This window comes from Lissotriton helveticus, chromosome 11 (assembly GCF_964261635.1).
Source record: "Lissotriton helveticus chromosome 11, aLisHel1.1, whole genome shotgun sequence".
NCBI lineage: Eukaryota > Metazoa > Chordata > Amphibia > Caudata > Salamandridae > Lissotriton > Lissotriton helveticus.
The window spans coordinates 91,172,557-91,194,734 of record NC_136072.1 but is presented as its reverse complement, the minus strand read 5'-3'; the positions used below and the strand labels follow the sequence as shown (position 1 = coordinate 91,194,734).

The window sequence follows — 22,178 nt, the reverse complement described above, 5'->3', positions numbered from 1 at the left end:
ACTGAACATTTGCAGTTAGCTTACCTTTATGTCCTGGTCCTAGTGAATCTGTCACATAGCCCAGTCTGATTTCTGGTTGCTTGAGCGGGATCATAATATTGTGATTTTTATGCCACTTTTCTGTATGTTTTGATCATGTTTGTGTTGTAGCCAGAGGTTTTTGCCCTTTGAGGTATGTGCCACATGGGAGGATCAGTGGCCATTGCAAAGCTTCTTGTATGTGTCAGAGGTAATTTAGAATATTATGGCTTATATCACTCCGCTGACTATTTCTTGCACCACCACTCATTACTCTACACAACTTTTCTTCTTTTCAGACCTCTCAACTGTCTCAATCATAGGTACTTTATATCACTTTATTTCTAGGTCCGCTCCTTGGTGTACACAATAATTTGTTGTAACACTGTTCTCAGCTTTTAGATTTCATATGAGGTTCCTAGTTGCAATCTGTGTACTTATACACCTCTGCATTGTCCCATTAACTCTTATCCTGCCAGAATCTTTCAGTCATCCCCCAACCTTACAAATGGAGTGTTTGGGAATTCAGGGAGTAGAAGGTGTTACTAGGAATATGCATGGTTCTGTTCATATGCTTATATATGTAGTTTAACCTACATTGCCTCAGAGTCAGACTATCTTCTGGATCCCTCACATGGAATGGATTAAGCAAGTTGCTACTTACAATGTGTAGGTGTGGAAGGTGACCCTGATAAAAGAGGAAGTGGGCTCTCTGCCTCCATCCTCAACCTGCCAAACACAAGCTCTGCCAGCCCGGGGTCTCCGCTCGACTCTAACATGGACATGCAGTTAGGAGAAATGGTGGTGACACCTGCCAACCCAAAGCTGAGAGCTATTGCCTGGGCTTACCCCCCCCCCAATTCCTTGCGTTAGTGGAAGGAGAACACTGCTCCCATTCCCGCTTTTCTTTGGGGATCCACAGAAAGCCTTAGAAATACCTACATGGGTTGCATGCATACCTCACCAGCAAAAAAGGAATTGGTGGGATTCCCACCGCAGTATCACTTGCAGTCTGGGGAGACCTGCCTCCTCAAGCATCTCTAACATCTCTTTCCCAGCTCTTCATGATGTGTTCCAATTAACTGTATGGCAGAATATCGAGAACAATATCAACATTCAGTATATTGTGTCATAAATATTTTTATGCAAATTAACCAAATAACGTGTCAAAAATATCATGAAAAAAGTATATTGAAAAATATCTATGTATATATCTATATATCTCGATATCTGTATCGAATTCTATTCACACAACAAGCCCTTTCGGGGGCGAAAAGTGTCACGACATGTTTATGAATACAATAAACCTCTTTGTGCTGGTATAATTGCGGACCTTGGTGTTTACTTCTGGACCTGAGTGCTCGATTGGAACGCCGTTCTGTTTGATATATATATCTATATATATATATATATATATATATATATATATATATATATATATATATATATATATAGTACAAATATTGACAATACCCTAAAAATAAAATTTAACAAATACATAAAAGTAAAACATATAAGTAACCAAATAACATGTATGTATTTATATATAATACAAAAGTAATTTAACAAATAAAAACAAAAGTACATTAAATAAATACACTTAATACACTTTCCTCCCTAGAACCAATTTAACATTCCAAATACAGCAATAAGAAACTAAAGGATAACAGACCAACCTTTATGAAAAGCCTTCCAGTGTGTAAAAACCTGAGTTGACATACGTTTTGTAATTTTGAACCGTTTGAGCTACAAACAATTTTGTATTTTAAAATCTGCAGATTATGCTGTAGATGATGGATTATGTGGCAATTGTGGCAAGCCCATAAAAATGCGAGAATAGTCACAGCCGCAGAATCACATAATTCCAGTGGCCCTGATAATATCCCAAAATCTCTTGGTATCCCTGTTTAATATCGCTGCTTTGAGATCCTCCCATGCTGTACTTTTTTTTCATTTTTGAGAATCTCTAGGACCATTTTATAATTTAGGCATGGCTGTCACTTAGGTGCCTCTAAAAGTTGTGCATGAGCTGCTGAAGATGCAAAGTTAAACCATCTCTGTAATGGTATATATCCTTTTTGCGGTTCTTAATGGTAAGCATATGCAAAACCTCCTGACTAATCAATTTTTTACAATTTACAATAGAGCTAGGGCAGCTTCCTGTGTCAGGCAGGTAATAATAGAATCAAGTTTACTCATGACAAGATCTTTCAATAACAAGGAGACATCAATTCTGTCCCACTTGATCCACACACCTGTATTCTCTTCATAAGCCAATTCACACTTCTGCACATGTTCAAGGTCTGGTATTAATATTAGATGAAGGCTCAAATATAAAAGCTTATGGTCGCTTCGCCAATTTGCAATTTTATAAATAGGGTACTAACATCCAGACTAATCCGGGTAAAATCTATAATGCTTCCTTGATTGGAGCCTGTAAAAGTGGAGATATCCATGACATCTTCTGAACCTAAGTCACATGCTAACACTAAATTATACAGTGAAGATGTTTTATACACTTCCCCATGTAGGTCCAGAGACTCTCTCACTGGAACATTTGAGTCAAAGCGGACTCAATCCATCATATGTAAGTGTCAGTTTGGCAACCTCTACCTACTCCCTGGCACACATTCTACTTCCTTTCAAAGTAAGCCCACAAGGAGGATGAAAGCCTTTTGGATAGAGTTCAAGGGATTTCCTTCCCTGGCAAATACCAGGCAGCAACTTTGGCCTTCTCAGAGTCTTTTATGTTACACTGCAAGACTGCATCTGGGAGCCCATAAATGCTTCCTTTGTTCAGGTAGTTTTTTGGTGTGGGGATAGTGCAATTATGTACTGTGGTTGGTTTCAGTTCATCTTTACATTTGTTTTAGTCAAAACTGGCTCTGGTTTACTCGCTGTAAGGCTGGACGTAGAACTCTGTCTCCTTATTGATAGGTCTGTTTCCTGTGCTCCAGGCCTTACCTGTTGCTTATGAGCACTATAACACAAGAGGGTCTGCTGAGGCAGGACAGGACCAGTTATACCACAACATGAGAGAGGAGTTACAAATATAACCACTCTGACTCAGAAGGCATTAACTACTGTTTTTGTGTCTTGGAGAATGTGCAACAGAGACATGAAGCAGACTGGTACGTGTGGCATATATATCTGTCTACATCTCATGATACTTGGGGGATACTGTAAGTCTTATTGTGCAAATGTTGTCAGATGTTAACAGATGTTAATTACCTTTTCTCTATATATGTGCCTTTGACCTTTCATCACATGCCAGTCAATTAAAAGTGGATAATGTCTTTCATAAAGTGCAATTATGCTTAATAAAAGGGCATACAACTTTATTTATTTGCAGACAATTGTTCAGTATCCCTGTGCTCAGATTTACTTCTAAAAATACCAAATCATAAACAGTTCTGGGACTTCAAGCATAACACAAGCTTGCTTTGAGCAACAGTCTCGTGGCTTAGAGACATCCATCTATGACTACACTGCATGAAAAGATACCATCACTTCATTTGACAGTTAGTGTTCAGACATTCTAAAGTATCACTCAATCAACAAGATATGCTCAGAGGATTTCAACTGGACTAAATATTATGATTGATCACTTAAACCTATCTTAGCTGATCAGAAAATGAGAATATGTGGAATGCCTAAAACAGCAAGGAACATCAGGTCACATTCATGGTAGACTGACAAAGGCTTGCTTGTCAAATTGAAAATTAAAGTTATTTGTAAGTGTTATAGTTCTGCAAACACTTCAGTGTCAAGCTAAGTAATGTTCCAATTTCTTTTCCAGAGTGATTTGTGGTCTTTGGGAATCACAGCCATTGAAATGGCCGAAGGCGCTCCCCGTAAGTATTAAAGTGTTCTTTTGGTGTACAATTCATCTAATTGCATGATACCCGCACCAAACATTGTTTGAAGTAGCTTGATCTCAAGTTATTTGCTCAGTGATATTGGGTGGATGCTAGAAAAGGGCACAATCAAGTCTTTTATAGACTTAATGGTAGATCATGGAATCCAGTGTTCTTCAATCATTGCCCTGCTGCTCCTCCTTTGAGAAAAGTTGTGCTAGGCCCCCAAATGACTGGAAATGCTAATATGGTTAGCAATGAAAGTTAGATACGCCTGGTGTAGAAAGTTGAAAGTTAGAGGGAGCTTTCTTGGTTCTAAACATAGAGATAGTGAAACATATTCAATGGTACATGTCCCCCCTCATCTTCCGAATATAAAATGTAAAGTGAGCCCAACAGTAAATACCATCCTGGCAGCAGTAGAAGTAGGTTAGTTTCACCCTCGCACATACAGTTGCGGTCTAATCTATAGATTTCCTGACACGAGCAGTGGAAGGAGGGAAGCGGATGTAGCCAGGGATTTGTTTGGGGTGTTGATTAGGGGCCTACTGCTGGAGCATCTGTAATCCTCAGGTAGCCTCTTGCCTATTTATTTATTTATTTATAACGTTTTATCTACTCAGAGGTCTTTTGAAGGCCTTTCATCCCCTTACATCTCTTCTTCTGACCACCCCGTTTTCCACAGCTGTCATGGGTAATCTGTTTAAACTCAGTGACTCTCACATACCTGTCTCTGTCTAAAAGACCCTCATTTGGACAACATACACCATCAGTCAGACTCTAAATACCCTTAGGCAATTCGAAGAGATCCTCAAACTAGCACTCGACTTAACATAAGCTTGTTCGCCACCAATCTTTAAGGCACAATGGTTATCCTGGCACACATTCAGCCTGCACTAATGCGGCTGAAAGAGCCATCGGTCAACCATTAGAAGCCTCCATCAGGCACTAAGTATCCTCAATTGACCATGTAAACTATCTTTTTCATGTTCACAATCTGCCAAATTCCCTCACCTGGCCCTCAGTGCTAATCCTAAACATTTTACACAAAAGGTTTTTGGAATTATACAATTGCCACAGGAGTGGTGCATAGAACAGAGTTGGGGTCAGATGTACGATGGCTAAAAAAGCACCTCGCAAATTGCTATTCTTTTGCGACTCCCAATTTGTGAGGCACTATTTAGGATGTACAACAGTGTGTAACACACTGTTAGCAATTCCCAATGGGGTCGCAAATAGAGAGGCTCATGAATATTAATGAGCATCTCGCAATTTGCGACCCCATTGGGAATGACAGGCCCTCCCAGGTATGGTGGCCGGCTGGGCTCAGCAGATCTCCATGTCTGGGACTGCTTTTAAATAAAGCAGTTTGTTTTCAAATGCAGCCCTTTTTCCTTAAAGGAAAACGGGATGCATTTTTTTTTTTAAATGTCACGTTTTCATTTAATTTTTTAAGGGCAGGCAGTGGTCCCTGGGACCACTGCCTGCCCTTAAAAAATAGTTTCCCCATCCCTTTTGCGACCCCATTACCAGCCTCTTGAAGAGGGTGGTAATTTGCAAGTGTTTTGCGCCCGCAATTGGGGACACAAAACATTTGTACATAGGGTTGCGCATGCTGTTGGGAAGGGAACGCTCCTTCCTAATACCAAGTCGCAAAACCCTATTTTGTGAGTCGTGAAAAATTGCGTTTGGCAAAATAGGGTTTGTACATACCCCATGCTGTTTTTGCATGCGCAAACGGGTTCTCAACCCCGTTTGCGCATGCTTTGTACATCTGGCCCTGAGTCTCCAGAATCACTTCATAGAATGCAATGCTAATTATAGGCAGCATTGTATTGAACGCGGTGGACAAAATGGTGCATAAACCACACGATTGTAATACATTATCTCTCATATCACTCATTCCATCTCTTGAGTGCATTTCACAGGTGAGCATGCACCTATATAAGATGTAGGTCGTTAATTGATTTGGGATGTTTTCATGCAAAATACAGGGATTTGTTAAAGATGTTAGAATTTCACAGATAGGACTTCACATCCTATTATAAAATGCTATACTTTGCTCTCTATTCTCCATGTTAAAGTACTACAATAGTAATATACAACAGTTGCCAAAGAATGTCCACCGAGTGTACAGGTTGTGTGGTGCAGTGGGCAAAAGATCTACTGCATTATTTTCACTCAAATCTCTTTTAGGTTTTGTTGGAGCTGCTTATGAACCACATAGTTTGCCATTTTATCCATAGCAAGCAGGATCACATATTCCACAAAACTGGTGTTCTTTCTGAGAAGAGCTTGAAAAGAGAACATTTAAGCTTATGGCTGATTTTTGTATATTTATCTATGATATTTTAAGAGTACCACATTCCAGATTTGGGCTCCAAGTATAGAGGAAGCTAAGCTACCCTACATTTATGCTTTTTGTTACAATTCTTGATACCCAAGTGTTGTATGGCTTTGTGTGATTGCCTTTTTGAAGTGTACTCAGTAAATAATTTATAAGAGAAAACCTGGGTTTAGATGCTGACATGCCCCATGTGCCATGCACAGACATTTAAGTATCATCCTCTCGAATGCCCAAAGCCAGTGCATTGTGCAAGGAGGTAAGTCCACTTGGTGCCACCATTTCAAACCCGGAGGGGTGTTTCCTTCAAAATTTGGTAGACTCAGAAAACTTTGCATCTGACACGTTGGAATGACCAACTAAGCATTGTTAGCTAGGTCTAATCTATAAGACACATCTCTTGTTATTGTCTGGGCCCAGTGTGAATAACTTGCATCTAAAAATTGTTTCTTGATATTTCATAAATGTTAAAACTTGGACAGACAATGTTGGATACCTCTGGAGGCATTGTAAGTTAGGAACTTTGTTAGTCTTGTTAGTGTATTCTTCTGAAATAAAATTTAGGAGGTATAAATTCCAGTTTACACATTTATTACAAAGAATTCTGGCCTTTATTTGGGGGATATATTTTCTAGTGGTCAAAGTTCCCTGTCCTAAAACAATATACAATTTCTCAATTAATTAGGTGTTTTTAACAACTGGATTATGTCACACCAGGTTCAAAGTAAGATTTCCCATTCAAATGCATTCTTTTGAGGATTCATTTCAGACTATGGGTCCTAAAGCTTTGAAACTTTTACAATGGTGTTCTCTCTGTTGCACTAATTAGTTTTACTCTTTGACTGGAAAGAATGAAAGCACTGTTGACTCAGCTTTATTTCAGGAAGCTTTCTCATACAGGGGATGATGTCTCATCAGATAAGGTATTGCATGACTGGAAGCAGTTTTCATCAAGGTTGAAAATATTAAAATCACGAATGTTTTCCTGTGACCATAGAAACAATGGAAGTCTGGAAATCAGTGGAGACTTTCCTTTCTAAGACAAGATTTGACCTAGTGTAGGCACTATTTTGTTGACTGTAGGCATTGTTTGTTTGTATACGTAAAGCTGAACAAGGGTATGTCTTCCAAAACCAAGAAATTGTGAGCTTTATTGTAGATTATTCAAATTCTCTCCTTGATTTTTTTCATGGCGAGCACATAAAAAAGATCATTAAACATTAATGTGCATTGTAGATCAAACTGAATGATATCTGGAGAGCTCTCTCTCAATGATTGGGGCATTAAGGTATATACAGAGATACAGGAATTATGAGATTGTGCGGCGTAGAAATGTAAGAAATAACTGTAGATTTGCCACATTCCCCACACGATCCATCATTTGCCGCATAATCTGTAGATTTTAACAAAAAAAGTTTTTTAGCCCAAACGTGTTGCAGCACAGTGGAAGGCCGTTTGCAAAGGTTGACTGATTACCTTTCTGTAGCTTATTGCTATATTTGGGTGCTAAACTGGTACTAATGAGGTACAACTAAAGCCCAGAGAATGTTACAAAGTTTAAAAATGACAAAATAATGAAGTAATAATATCACACAATGTGCCATATTATGCACATAATTTGTCTTTTCTTGCTGTATGATTTACTCATCCCTGCCGCATAATTTGACCCTCTTCCACTGTGTAATAAAAGTGGTCCTGGGTATACAGAACAAGGCCTATATGCTGCACCTTAGCCACAAACGAACCGCCCTTATTTTGACTGTGCCAGTGAGTGTGCGTAGACAGGAGGAGTCTTTTTCCTGGCATCTTCTCAGCCCAAACAAGGTCATTGAGGAAACAATACTTAATGCAGTGCCAGGCTTCTAATTTAACATATTAGATGTTTGCTGAAAATTCTTAAACTGTATTTTGAGAGGGTGTTGTAAAAAATAGACTTTTTCAATAAGATGCAGCCCAATGTCATTGATAACTTGTAACCAACTATTTGGGTCCTAGAGAATGTTTCTTTGAGAATATAGAGTTGCACTGACTCTTCCCCTCTTCTAGAATAGAGCAGAAGAGGAATCCTTGACAAGGGATGTGATTAGTGGCTATTATTTTTTATGGCATTGTCTCCTACAAAGATTCTTAGACTCTACATTTATGCAGCTCGCCTTGAGTAATCTTCAGAAGAAAGGTGTCGCGACAGTTCATTCCAGCTGAGGCCTGCCAAACCCACCTGCCAAAACCAGTCTTCCAGTACAGCAGAAGCACAAAGACATATGCTTTGGAAATTATGAAACTAATGTGTTATGGTACACATTTTCACTGATCACTGTTTAACATTACTGTCTGAATCCATTTGCTGCTGCAAAACTATCTTTCCACAATACCTATTTAGTTTAAGTTATCTTAAACTAGTATATCAACATTTAATCTTTAATGGGAATGTCACTTTCAGCATATCCTTTACAGCAGTGCCAAGTTGGCATTACACATACCATTTTATATATTGGGCATTTCATTTAATTTCTGTCAAAATGCTTTACTGTATCTATCTTTTCATCAATTCGTCATCCCTTCCGAGGCATAGTCCAACATGATTCAAACTATTTGCACTGATATCACTACTAATAACCTTCTTTCTCTTTGTCCTGAACTTTTTCCTGCACATTTCCGTTTAACATTTAAGGATTTCTCTACAGACCTTTTTAAGCACAAACCTGGATTCCAGTGTTCACCAGAGGAATATTATGAGCTACTACTTATGCCTGGCGTAGCTCCTCATAAATAAAAGGTGGTGCAGTTTGTTCCTATATAAAAGAAAACAGATATTTATCCACTTGTGCTGACTAGCAAATGGCATATTTCAGTGCTACCAGTGAGAGAAATGTCTGTGTGATTTCCTAAGCAGAACTGGCATCCTGAACCCTGCCCAGGCTGTATTTTGTGCTGGTCTTCGCATTAAGGTATTGTTCTTGGTCGTCTTTCTTGATCTCAACTTGGAGGATGATTCTGAGGGTGTTTTTGCCCTGTCAATCACTCCATTGTCTATGGTCGCCTTTATGAGGACTGTCTTGGTTAAGATCCTTACTCACTAACCATTCCCATCCATGGCTCTAATAATTCTCTTGGCTCTTTGACCTTAAGAGATTGCAGCATCCCTTGCGTATCCATCCTGTCCCCTCACCCCTTGAACATTCCTGCTGAGTCACTAGCCAGACTCACCCACTTCTAGTGTTTTTCTTATACATGTTCACTAGTCACTTCTAGCTCATTTTTACACAGTGTTGAGAAGAGTGGGTGGTCTTTTCATCTTTGCATGTTGAGGGTCTGGGTTGAATGGGTAGCCACTTTCTTAAATTTTACATATTCAAGATGGAGGTGTTGGTGCGTGGTTGGTGGTGGCAAGGCCCATTGATTGGACACCTACAGGCCCAGTAAGGTGATTTTGCTGGGAGCTCAAATCTCTCCAGTATAACAATATCCTTTCTTCAACAGTTGCATATAGTTTTACCATTTCTCAACGATAGGTTGGAGGGGCTACGCACGGTCTCAATTATTGGATCCAGGTTGTGCTGCTATGTCAACTCTGTTTGTGGTTACTGAAATATCTCATGCTGAGGCTTCTAGTTGTTCATAACCAGGCAGCTTTCCTTGTTGCTGGAATATTTGTGTAGTCCCATACATTTATTTTTGGCTGCCTTGCACTGTTTACATGATTGCAAGTTAATAACTTTGAAAACACTGGGCTACCTTCACTTTTCCAGGTAAGGACACATCTCATGCTTTATTCATAGGTTCTTTTCTTCTTTCCTTCTGCCACATCACATAGGTCTTAGATTGTTAAACTTATAGTTGTGCCTATAATCACAAGGGCATGTCTAGGAGTCTGCAGGTTTTGGTTCCTTCATGGAACTCTCTTCCTGCTTACCTGTTTTATCTACTGCTCCATGTCTTTATAATTCTTAAAGACGTAGTTATTTTTGCACACTTTAAACACTAAATAGACTACATTCTTAACCCATGTTCCAAGAACCCTTGTTTAGGTAAAATTCCACTTCATAAAATTCTTATAACACAAAATCAATTAACACAAAAACAGGCTTTGATGCCTTGTACCAGTCTAAGCATATCTCAAGACCCAGGAGTACAAAAGATTTGGGATGATAGGAGAAGGAGTTTTCTTAAACCCATGATGTTCCAAAATGTCAGGCTCTATTGCTTTGATATGTTAAAGATGTTTTTCTAATGAATGGCACCATTGTCATCTTGACGTCATCCAAGGCATGACTTTGTTGGACTACTTTCCTACATACTTAAGCGTTCAGTCATGACGACGAGATAATGTAGAGATGTACTGATAAATGTTCTTACTTGTTGGCAGACTTGTGCTTGTATCTATGGCATTAATCTCCATTAACCTGAGTCCATCTTTTCAGGACAATTACAAAGCAGGCCTGGCCATTTGGAGTTTCATGTCACCTGGGTGTCCAATGGGGATATATTGTTTTTTTTCCTTTGTCTATTTATAGTTTTCATAAATAGCTCCAGGGAGGGCAGCCCTCAGTAATTAAGTATAGACATACCTAGAAAAGAGCATGTCAGTTGCAATTAAAAAAGCTACATCCAATTATGCTGCAGTATTACAATAGCCCAAACTGGCTCAGTACTTCTACAGCCAAGCTATGAGTATTCCACACACCTCCTGTGCCTGTCACAGGCACTGCAAAGGAATCCGGTAGAAATCAATGAAGTAATAACCCTTCAAACACAAAGGCAAACACCTAAATAGTAAAGAAATATATGAAAAATAGTCCTATAACTTTGATATTGCATACCTTCATATACGTCCCTTTGTGCAAATGTAAAACAAAATGCAATTAATGTAAAAAGGTCATATATTTTTAGACATTGCATACACCACACATATATCAAATTGTACAAATGTAAAAGAAATTACCAAATTATACAAATTGTGAAATGACTATATTTTGCACACTTATAAAATTCACATTATGAAAATGTAACTAAAACAAAATAGAAAATACAATTATGTAAATCAACGAACTGTACAGCAATATTTCTGTTAAATCTGACACTACTCTAAACACACTGATAGAAGTATCATAACACATTGTCTGACCCAAACAGTGACAGGCAATGGCACACAACACTGCAGCTCCACACAGTCTTGAAGCACAAGGGGAGCGGGCATAACACATGGTGTGAGCTCTGTTAAAAATAGATCAAAAAAACTCTTCGAAATTCTGAATTAGTAATCGAACAAAGTGGCCAAACCGTCACTCTTAACATCAACCTCACAGCTAAGTAGTGACTAATTTTCCTCATTCTTCACAGCAAAAACGAATTCCCTCCAACTGGAACTCAATATGGCTGCAACCAACTTAGCCACCCCAAATATCAGTCAAGCTACTAACTTGGTACTAAATAAGTGATATCTACCCAAAAATAATTCTCACTGGTCCAACTTCAAATGTTATGATATCGATGATTTCACCGAAATTCTAACAACTACTAAACTCAACAACAACTTCAATAACCCTGTCCCAGCAAAGTGCCTACCCCACATCTATCATATCAAATCCCCTCTCTGGACCAAGATCATTAATGCCTCGCTTTCACAAGGTCACATCCCGGACTGCCTAAAATCTGGTCAAGTTACTCCTATCCTAAAAAAAAACGACAGCTAGCAACTCTGACCGCAACAACTTACAACCAATAACCAACATTCCCATGCTAGCGAAGGTCTTGGAAAAATGTGTTCAACAACAACTGAACTTACACATCACAAACTTCAATTTATTGAACATACACCAATCGGGCTTTAGACTGGCCATAGCACTGATACAGCCATCCTACATATAGTAGACAACGCCCTCTCAGCTCTTGACCACAATGAAACATGTCTGCTAGTCTTGCTTGACCTCTCATCAGCCTTCGATACGGTCAACCACGACAAACTTCTAAGAAGACTAGAAGACAGGATGGGCTTTTCTGGCACAATCCTTCTATGGTTCAAATCCTTTCTGGAAAATAGAACACAATCATTCATGACCAACAAGATCCTTTCTCTATCTTCACCTAACATACTAGGAGTACCTCAAGGCTCTACCTTGTTTCCTACTCTATTCAACTTATATGTAGAACCACTCGCTGATCTACTACAGCAGGCAAGCATCTCCTACCACATGTACGCGGACGACACCCAACTTTACATCAAAATCACCTCCATTGAAGAGATAAAGTTAATGAATCTATCTCTAGAAAAAAACGTACAATGGCTAACGACCAACTTCCTCAAGTTAAATTCACAAAAAACTGAATTTCTCTTCATCTCCACCCAATAACTCTCAAGAAATAAAAGAATGGACCAAAATGATCACTGCCCTGAATAGCACCCCAACGCTAGTGGACTCCACAATATCACTTGGAGTCACACTGGATAAGAATTTTAACATGCAAGCTCACATTAACTTGATGGCTAAAAATGCCCACTTTCACCTCAACTATCTAAGAAATTAGCCATGTATCGAGATCCCTGACCTCAAAACTGCAGTTCAGGCCTTAGTCATCTCAAGGCTGGAGTATAGTTGCTCCACCTTCTCTGGGCTTCCCAAAATTTCTACAGCACCTCTAAAAGCTTGTCTCAACGCCGCAGCTAGACTCATTACAGGATCAAGGCAATTCGACCACATATCTCCACACCTGAAGGTACTCAACTGGCTACCCTATGAAGCTCATATTCACTTAAAGATTGCTTATATCACTCATAAGGCGTTACACTACAATACCCCTCAGTTCCTAACCCAAAAACGTACTCTATCTGGAGGAAACAGACATTCCAGAAGCACAGATAACCTACTCCTGAAACCCGCAAGGCTCAACAAGACTACAACCTCCAACAGAGCATTTTCGGGAGCAGCGCCAAGAATTTGGAACTCGCTTCCGCCATTCATCCGAAAAATCACCTCAACTTCCCTCTTCAAAAAGGAAGCAAAATCATTCTTGATGAGCAAACACCACGCCAGCTTCAACTTCTAACTCGTCCATATTCTTCTTCTTTTGATATCTCGAAGATAAGACTTGTTCAAGCCCAATTTGACTCCCTATCGCAGAGCTGTTCTCTACTCTACCTGTATGCCCCAAACTTTATTTTGTCCTTGTTGTTACTTATTTGCGTTGTTTTTTTATCTGTTTTGTTGGTAACAAATGTGCTTTTCGTTCCCTCCTCACTTTGTAAAGCGCTCTGTTACCCTACCCTGGGTCTGGTTTGCGCTATAGAAAACTTTAAAAATGAAATAAAATATATAAATATGTACCTCCCAGTAGCAATTTTTTAAGGGTAAGTATTATTTTCTTCAGGTGATACAGATGATTCATTTTAATTGATAGTTTTACAGAGAATAAACAGAGATGTCCGCCTAAACTATTTAGAGCTAAATTTGCCAGTTTTACGCCTATATCACACCCATAAACTTGCCAGTAGTAATTTACCATCATATTTGAGTAGTAAACATCTCCACCTTCATGTAAGGAGGGGGGTGCACTCCTCCTACTAGATGTAAATCTCTGCCCGGAGTTGCTAAATTCAATTCAGACATACCTCAACTGGCTAATCACAAGCATAAATCTTACCTTTCTCATTGGGCCCTATGGTTCCAGAGTAAAGTGAAAAAGCTGAAAGCATTAAGTAGCTTGATACATTCTTACATACTCTTCTATTTGTTAATCCAGTGCACTAATTGTGCACACGGAAATGATACTTTGTGATCCCGGATGGAAAATTGCTAAGCCAGTATGAATGTTCCTTTATGTAATGAGATACTACCATCAAGGTTGGTGTTACTGTACCAATTTCTAAGAGATGGTTCTCCAATTCTGGGCCTTTTCCATGATCAGAATTTGAGCTAAAATTGTCTCTGGAAATCCCCATGATAGGTCTGCACACAATATTTCTTCATGCTTCATTACTGCATCACTGAGAAGTCTGGTTTAAGTCTAGTCTAAGGGGCTTATTGCGAGTTTGGCGGTCTATTGACTGCCAGACTCGTGAGGGCTCAGCAGTGGCGGTCTTCCGATCACCCTATTATGACCAGGGCGGTTGGGCCGCCATGGGGCTATCACAACTGCCAGGGATACGAGATCCGTGGCAGTGGCGATGTGGTCTTGAGGCCTGTAGTATGCTTAGCAGTGCCACTGCAGCCCCGGCCAAGCATAATATTTCCTTACCACCACACTTTTCATGGTGGTGCGACCTCCATGAAAATGTGGTGGTCAGGGAACAATGGGAGCCCTACAGGCTCCCCTTGTGCCTCTGCACCATTGGGTGCATGCAGAGGGGGGACATCTTGTGCCCCCATGTGTGCATGCACCCCAGTATCTGCATGGCATGGACTGCAGCAGTCCATGCCGTGTAAGTACTGATTTTGATGTTCCCGTTGCCATGCCTATCTTATAGGCACTGCGGTGGGAATGCCAAAGAACTGCCTGCCAGACAAGAAAAAACTTCTAATCTGGCGGTCGGGTCAAAAATGGGTTTGGTGGTGCAGGAGCGGGGCGGTCCCACACCGCCAAACTCATAATAAGGCCCTAAATCTGAATTAGTAAATCTGGCCAATCAAAATCAGGGGGTTTATTTGCAGCGTCCACCACTGAGTTGCTGTTTCTTACAATCTTTGTCACAGTGGTCTCCTTCTCATGCAAAATTATATGATTCAATGCCAATCAACTGTATCAGAGATCCTCATGAAGTACAAGGAACTTTAGTGAGTATTGATAAATGTTGAAATTACCATGAGTCTGACACCTCTTTTGTCTTTTTCTTTTAGCGCTTTGTGACATGCATCCAATGAGGGCCTTGTTTCTCATCCCTCGGAACTCTGCTCCAAGATTAAAATCGAAGAAATGGTAAAAAATATTTTCAAAATGCAGTATTTCACACACACTATTGCACAGTCTGTCGCATACATGTGATTACACTGGATTGCACTACTGCAGTTTTTCACCAACATTTCCTGATTACTGGCTAGTGCAATTTCATCCAAACATTCCTGAATTTGGTGTGTTTGTACTGAGGCCAATGCAAGTTTGCACTGGCTTTTGCACACACTTTGACAAGTGTAAACGATTGGTGCAAATGTTCATGCAAAGTTTCTCCTGCATGAAGGCAATACTATGAAGTCCAGCCATGGGGTTTGAAGTATGAATGGATCCCTATTATTAATCTCTCATGAGAGAGAAAAATAAAACAGTTCTTTCATTTTACCATTTCTTTTCAGGAAGGACATTTAAAGGGCAACAAAAAAGGTATTTTAAGATATTAAAATACATTTATTCAACATGCAGTCACTTGAAACCAGATGTGGCATCAATATGCTTTAGGAGGGATCACATTTTTAATAAAAAAGTATTTAGTCATTTCTGACATGGCCATTTCTTTTGGAGGATTAGCCATGGAAGGAATTGAACTGGATTCAAAATTGGATTAGGTTTGAAATATAGTCAAAACAAATTAGACAGCCTTCTGAAGGAAAGCAGAACACTGTAAGAATACTGAAATAAAGTGCACGGCTGTCTCCATAATTCATGCAAGCTGACCTTCAGTCTGTGTAAAACTGTTCCAATGGAAATGGCTAGAATGTAGGTTGGGAAAAGCAGTGAATGCTAATAAAATCCCTCTAATTATAATGTTAGAAACGAGAAAGGTAGGTTAAATGAACATTAAACTCGTGCACAGGTTTTAATTTTAATAAGGAAAAGTAAAATTTCAATTACGTAGGTGTAATTTGTGTATTTTCTGGATTTTTTTGCGTTTATATTTATGCACATTATGTAATCTCTGGGTCGCCCGGGTAAAAATACATCATGATGCTGCACCACCGAAACAAGGAATGTGAGTGGTTCTTCTTTACTGCACTTGAGTTTTTTTGTTTTTTTTTACAGTGAAGTGTGTCCTCATATCAAGTTTGGACGCAAGGAGGCACTTTATTCGTAAAACACCTCAAAGACCCACCAAATGTCATATTTGCATTTTGCCTAATTTCACGTAATTTTCTAAACTTTTCTGTAATTAACCAAAAGGAATTTATGTGAATTTTGCAGACTCCTGACTAAGCTGTTTAAAGATTTGTCTTTGTCCTCCTACTCTGACCACCCTATTACTTAACGCTACAGCGCACCTACATTTATGATGACAGACCATCGTCGAAACCGTTGTTGTACTAAAGAACTAGGGTTAAAACACACAACTTCTGCCAAGCAGTTGTTGCAAATATATGTATTGCTCTGGTTGATTGGTCCAAATGCTGTTTTGCACTGGACAGTGGATGCAAATGGGCTTTGCACTTAAAGTCATATTTTACTTCAAGGACCGAATCAGTTTGATATCATTATAGGAGTTGGTGTGAGGCATCTTATATGGAGAAATAAAAAGGGGAGCACCTACAATCAACTGTTGTGATATGGTCTGGGGCCTTGCTTGGTCAGTAAGACTATGGGGGTTGAGCTTTAAATTTACCGTCAATTACGCTGGCATATCATGTTAATCTTAATATGAGAATCAGCGCATCAGGGGGCTTAAGGCAGGGACGGCTGGTGTTCAAGAGCGTGAGGGGCATTGCCCTGCTAAAAATGGGGAGGAGGGGAAGGAAAGTCAAGCAGCCTAGTTTGTGATAAATCAGCCTAGTATGTTTTTCTGGGCGAGGGGTTTCTGGTAGGCTTGGGGAGCCCTGCGCATGAGTAGAGCGAGGAACGCCTTTTCCTTGCAGGCCCATGCCAGGGCTTTGACATCAATAGTGCAGGACAAAACAAAAGAGAACAAACCAACAAGTTAAGGGGATTTTCCTCAGATTCAGAGGGACCTGTATAGTTTGTCACTAAAAGGATCCACGCCCCATAGGTCTCGGGAGGGCGTGGAGGCGAAAATGGCACACCGCCCACAACGCCTGGCACCCGCTTGGTACCTGCGACTATCCTCTTCACCGGACCTCGTGTATCCAAGGTGAATATAGCCCTTTACATCGCATGCGTTTACAACGCCGTCGTTACAACTACCACGTTGTTTAATCGCAGTACTATTACAATGCAAGTCGTCACAACGACTTGCTCTAGGGGGCGCACTGGACTTAGGAATAGTATAATTTACTATTCCAACTCCAATGTGTGCAACAGTAGGGAAGGTGTTGGAATAGTAAATTATACTTCTCCTTAGTTTAGAGCACTCCCTAGAGAAAGTCGTTGCAACGACTTGCGTTGTAATGGTACTAAGATGTAACAATGCCGATGTTGTAACAACCGTGTTGTAATCGCATGTGTTGTAACACATGCGATGTGATGGCTGCTTCCCATTCAAGGCATGGTCAGGGAATACAAATGATCAACTTCAAGACGAAATATAATTTTCACCACTCTTGCTCTTATGCAGTTCTGTGCTTCTGTTTAAACCGATCATATTTTAGAAATATGTTTTTTGCAAAAGCAAGAAAATAGTATCAGGCTCATTTTTCAACGACCTATCACTGAATAGGTCAAATAAAATTTAGAAAATTCTTGGAAAAAAAATTGCTTTGCCATTAACAAGTCCCTGCTGGAGACATGAGGCTTGGCTTGTGGTTGAAGTACAATTTGTTTATGTGAAGAAGATCATTTTCTGTAACCAGCTTAAGCCTTGCAGAATGTGCACACACATTCAAGAGAACTCAGTGAATTAGAAACAATTCATATATTGCAAAAGGATCTTTTTTCTCAATTGTATGTGCTCCGATGTGTATTGCCCCTTGCAAATGGGACGCTGAAATGTTAGATACCTCTCTATGGTTATTTAGTTCTTTGTATCTTTTCAACTCTCCAAATGTACTCAACTGGTACACATTTTTCTAACAAAGTTTTGGTCAATGTACTGTTATTCCAGGTCTAAAAAGTTCCAGTCCTTCATTGAAAGCTGTCTTGTGAAGAATCATGGCCAGAGACCTGCAACGGAGCAGCTGATGAAGCATCCCTTTATACGTGACCAGCCGAATGAAAGGCAAGTTCGCATTCAGCTGAAGGACCACATTGATCGAACTAAGAAGAAACGAGGCGAGAAGGGTGAGTATGAGAGAGGAGGGTTTTTTATATATAATATTAATGAGGCTGGCATGACTTAAATGTTTTCATTGCAAACATTAGTACAACCCTTATTTAGGAACTTTCAGACCAAGCACGTCTTTGGGTGGATGGAGAGGACATGGAGGAGGTTAATGAACATTCTTAATTTGATACGATTGAGAGGTGTATTCCAGAAATGACTTTACTTGCAAATAAAAATTGATAAGTTGTTTGCAGTAGTGCCCACCTGGTGCAGTTAGATAACCAGAAGCTTGTGTCCTGCAGATGAGGAGACAAAAATGATTATTTTTCAATAGTCAATTTATACTGATATACATTTCCAACTGAAATCTACAGATAGTGATTTGGTTTGGATGAGCGCCTTCCATCAATTAGTCTTGTGCCTTGACATGGTTCTATAGGGTAGAAACAACAAACACAACATTAACATAGTAGGGCAGTTTTGTAAGGTAGTACTAAAAATGCAGATATGTGATCAAAATCATCACAACATATGAGGTGTTTGTGTTTCTGCATTGTGTCTCCCTGGAGTGTAAAACTGAAATCCCTAAATGGAAAATGAGAGATATAATAAAGGAGGAACGTATGGGGCTTAGAGAGATTCAGAGAAGCCCTAGTAAAAAAAATTACATCTTGGCTGGCTGTTGCATGTCCGACCCTCACTTTTTCCAGATCTGGGGAGGGTGACAAAGGTTGGAATATTCAGGTTCACAGTAGTATTTATATGATTAATAAAGAATTTGAATTTTTGAATGGCAGGAATGTTTGCAGCGACCCACTCCGATTACCCATATTTTGGATCCGAACATTGGTAGAGATGATATAGAAAAAGATACCAAAGCACTCAATGGAAGTCCAAAGAAATTCTAGCCATAAAGTAAGGATTCTTGTAGATATTTCAAATCTGTAGTTGATTGTAGACAGAAGCCAAGTACCTATCATCCCTACATGCATATTGAAAACAGCAGAAAACAGCTGGCACGTGTTTCGTCACATAGTGACTTCAAGGCTTGCTAAGTAATGATACCTAGGTGAGCGAGTAGCAAGTTGAGGGATCTGGTAAACCAAAGTCTGGTAGTTAAAAAAGAACAGAAGCTTCACAAGATGATGCCCCTATCCATCACAGATCAATGGATCAGTTCCTGCATCCACTGTTGACAATTAAGGAGACTGTGTAGCGTCATGAACGTGGTCTGAAATTAATGTAAAGCCACTGGTAGCCTATGGTCCAATGTACAGAATTAGGTCACCCTCTACTACTAACAGTTGCAGTAAAATCCTCCAGCTGTGGATCATAAATAGAAGTCAGTGGTTCAAAACAAATGTGTTACTTAAGTGAAACAGTAGTGGGTCATCAGAAAATAGAAACAGTAGTTGTTCATAAGTTTAGCTGTACCCATCTGACCATAAGAAGCATACACCTGCCAGACCTTGGATTGAGATAAGAAAAAGAGATGAGGCAGAGACCGTGATAAGTTCCTGCCTACAGAAGTAGTATTGGCGTGTGTAGTCACGGCGTCCTGGAAGTAAGGATGCACAAACCTTGAAACAATGAAAGGCTAAATCTTCCCTGATGTCAGCCTTTGGCTTAGAGTTCGCGGACATGTCAACAATACGCTCTTACTGTTGCAAGTTGCATAATTCCCTGAGCTAGCTGGCCCTGTGTCTTTAGGAAGGATGCTCTCATAAGCTTTTCAAAAAGATTTCAAACGTTGATCCAGGTTTAGGTGGAAAAATGTTTGCTTTTTAAAAGCACTCCAATTTAAGTTGGGAAATTTGGTGACGGCTCTTGCTGTTGTCCAGAGTACTGAAGGGTATCTTGGCAGTGAGGTGGTATGGATGCTAGGGATTTTAAATTGTTGTAAGTGGGAAGTTTTGTGAGTCAAGGTGATATAAGTTTGGTGAAGATTGTTTATGAATGTAATAATAGCAGGGCAGCTATAGTTACCTGTTAGTATATTACAAGCCACGCCACAATTTGAAAAAACTTTGTAAGACATAATATTATAAAAGATATGCTTTGATAACAGGATGATCATACTAGACTGGAACTAAAATGAGATGTAGATAACACTGTCCTCTTGCTGATGAGGGGAATGTAGTGTAGCATGAAAACACCAATAGCATCACTTGACCAACCGTTGTTTCAGCTATGTTGTGTTTCTTTGGAAAGCCTAGTTTAACCCCCACAGTACTTTGGATCAGAACTCCACACTGTATTTTCATTAAACCTTGCCAGCATCACCATTGGGTTTTAGAACAGATACTCATAGAATTTTATTCTGGTACTATCATATTTACAGTCACCATGTTCTATAAATGTTACATCCTGAAAAAATGATGCTTTGTGTGACCAGAAAAAGAAGGCTGACAAAATGATGAAATGCGGCTTTTTATTTTCAACCCTGCAGTGCTGAAAATGCCTACTCAATTTATAGTAAAGCTGTTCCCCTCAGCAGTACATGGACAAATGTGTTTTTTTGCATTGTAAATAAAAATGTCATCGTATTCTTAAAGCAAACTACTTTCCTTTATGTGCCCTTAAAGTGTTGTTATCTTATCCTTGGTAAGCAAGTGGGTGCATTCGCAAGTGGTTGACAGGATAAGGGTTATGAAGCCTGAGAGTTGTGCTGCTTAAAAGCTCAGAAGAGTTGCTACATTTGTATCCCTGAGCAGTGTAGATGTCTAATGCAGCTGTTGCACACAGAGGAAGGACTGTGGGACAGTGTGCAAGTTCATGTGATGGTGTTGTGCAGAGATGAATGTGTTCATTGAAGGCAACTGTGGCCATGTGTAGGTGAGTATATGTGATGTGCAAGAGACTCAAAGATGTGCTACATTCATGATCAGTGAGAAAGTTACATGTGTCAATGATCTATCATTGGTGCCTCAGTTTTTTCAGAGTTGTTCTCTGGGTCAGGTCATTTTGTGGATGGTTTTGTGTTTCCATTTCATTGGACTTCATGGCCATGTGTGGTTTCCCCTAGTATGTTTTCTGGAACAAATGTATACTTAAGAAAATCATTAGTATATTATTTAAAGACGCTCTTCGTCTACATCTCAATCTCAAACTTGTATTCCCAGTTTCTGAAATGTTATAGTTTGCATAACTCATCTCAAAATCTGTTAATATGCATTGGCTCTTACAGATGAAACGGAATATGAATATAGTGGAAGTGAAGAAGAAGAGGAAGAGAATGATTCTGGAGAGCCAAGGTACACATTTTGTTTCCTCTCCTTGTCTGATCTGTAATGGTCCAAAATGTTTTAATGGAGTACTCAGTCTAAATGTCCAAAAATAAATTTTCTGGTATTGAAGCATATAGCCTGAAGCACCGTGGTAAAGACAATACCCTCAAAAGCAAACTTGCAAAACAATAATTTAGATATTAGAAGTGAAAATGGCATCATTGGATCAGAACAGCCATTGTCTCCCTCTCCTCTCACTGCAACCTCATCTTTTTTTACTATACACCCCTAACTCTATTTCTACCTCTCTTTACATCACCTCTTTCTCAATCTTCTCTAACTGTCTTCTGCACCCACCCATTACAATTATGGAAAGTTGGATGCACTATCAAGCCAGAGAATTGTACACACAAATAGAAGGGAAGAGGGCAAGGCAGGGGATATAATTAGTAAGTAAAGTATCAGATGTCATCACTGGAATGGAGAAAATCTGGGAAACAGTGCTTACCTTTTCCTTGTACAGTGAGAAAGGTAGTTGTAAAAGTTGATTTTTATTTTCATTTTTAAGTATACTGCAATTAAATCCACAATTTACATTGCTTGCTGCATAGGTATTTGTTTAATATCATGCGCAAGTCCAGTAAATATATATGTTTTTAAAA

The 22,178-nt window shown here is 39.5% G+C and overlaps 1 protein-coding gene across 17 annotated transcripts in view; it reads left to right on the top strand.

Annotated features, from left to right (window-relative positions):
• TNIK (TRAF2 and NCK interacting kinase) overlaps window positions 1–22,178 on the top strand; it is an 808,148-nt gene that overhangs the window by 550,255 nt on the left and 235,715 nt on the right. For all 17 annotated transcript variants that reach the window (XM_078666210.1, XM_078666209.1, XM_078666208.1 and 14 more), the window contains exons 8-11: window positions 3,818–3,872; window positions 15,051–15,129; window positions 18,131–18,306; window positions 21,477–21,543. In XM_078666210.1, coding sequence (XP_078522336.1) covers window positions 3,818–3,872; window positions 15,051–15,129; window positions 18,131–18,306; window positions 21,477–21,543 — 377 coding nt within the window. The remainder of the gene's footprint in view (window positions 1–3,817; window positions 3,873–15,050; window positions 15,130–18,130; window positions 18,307–21,476; window positions 21,544–22,178) is intronic.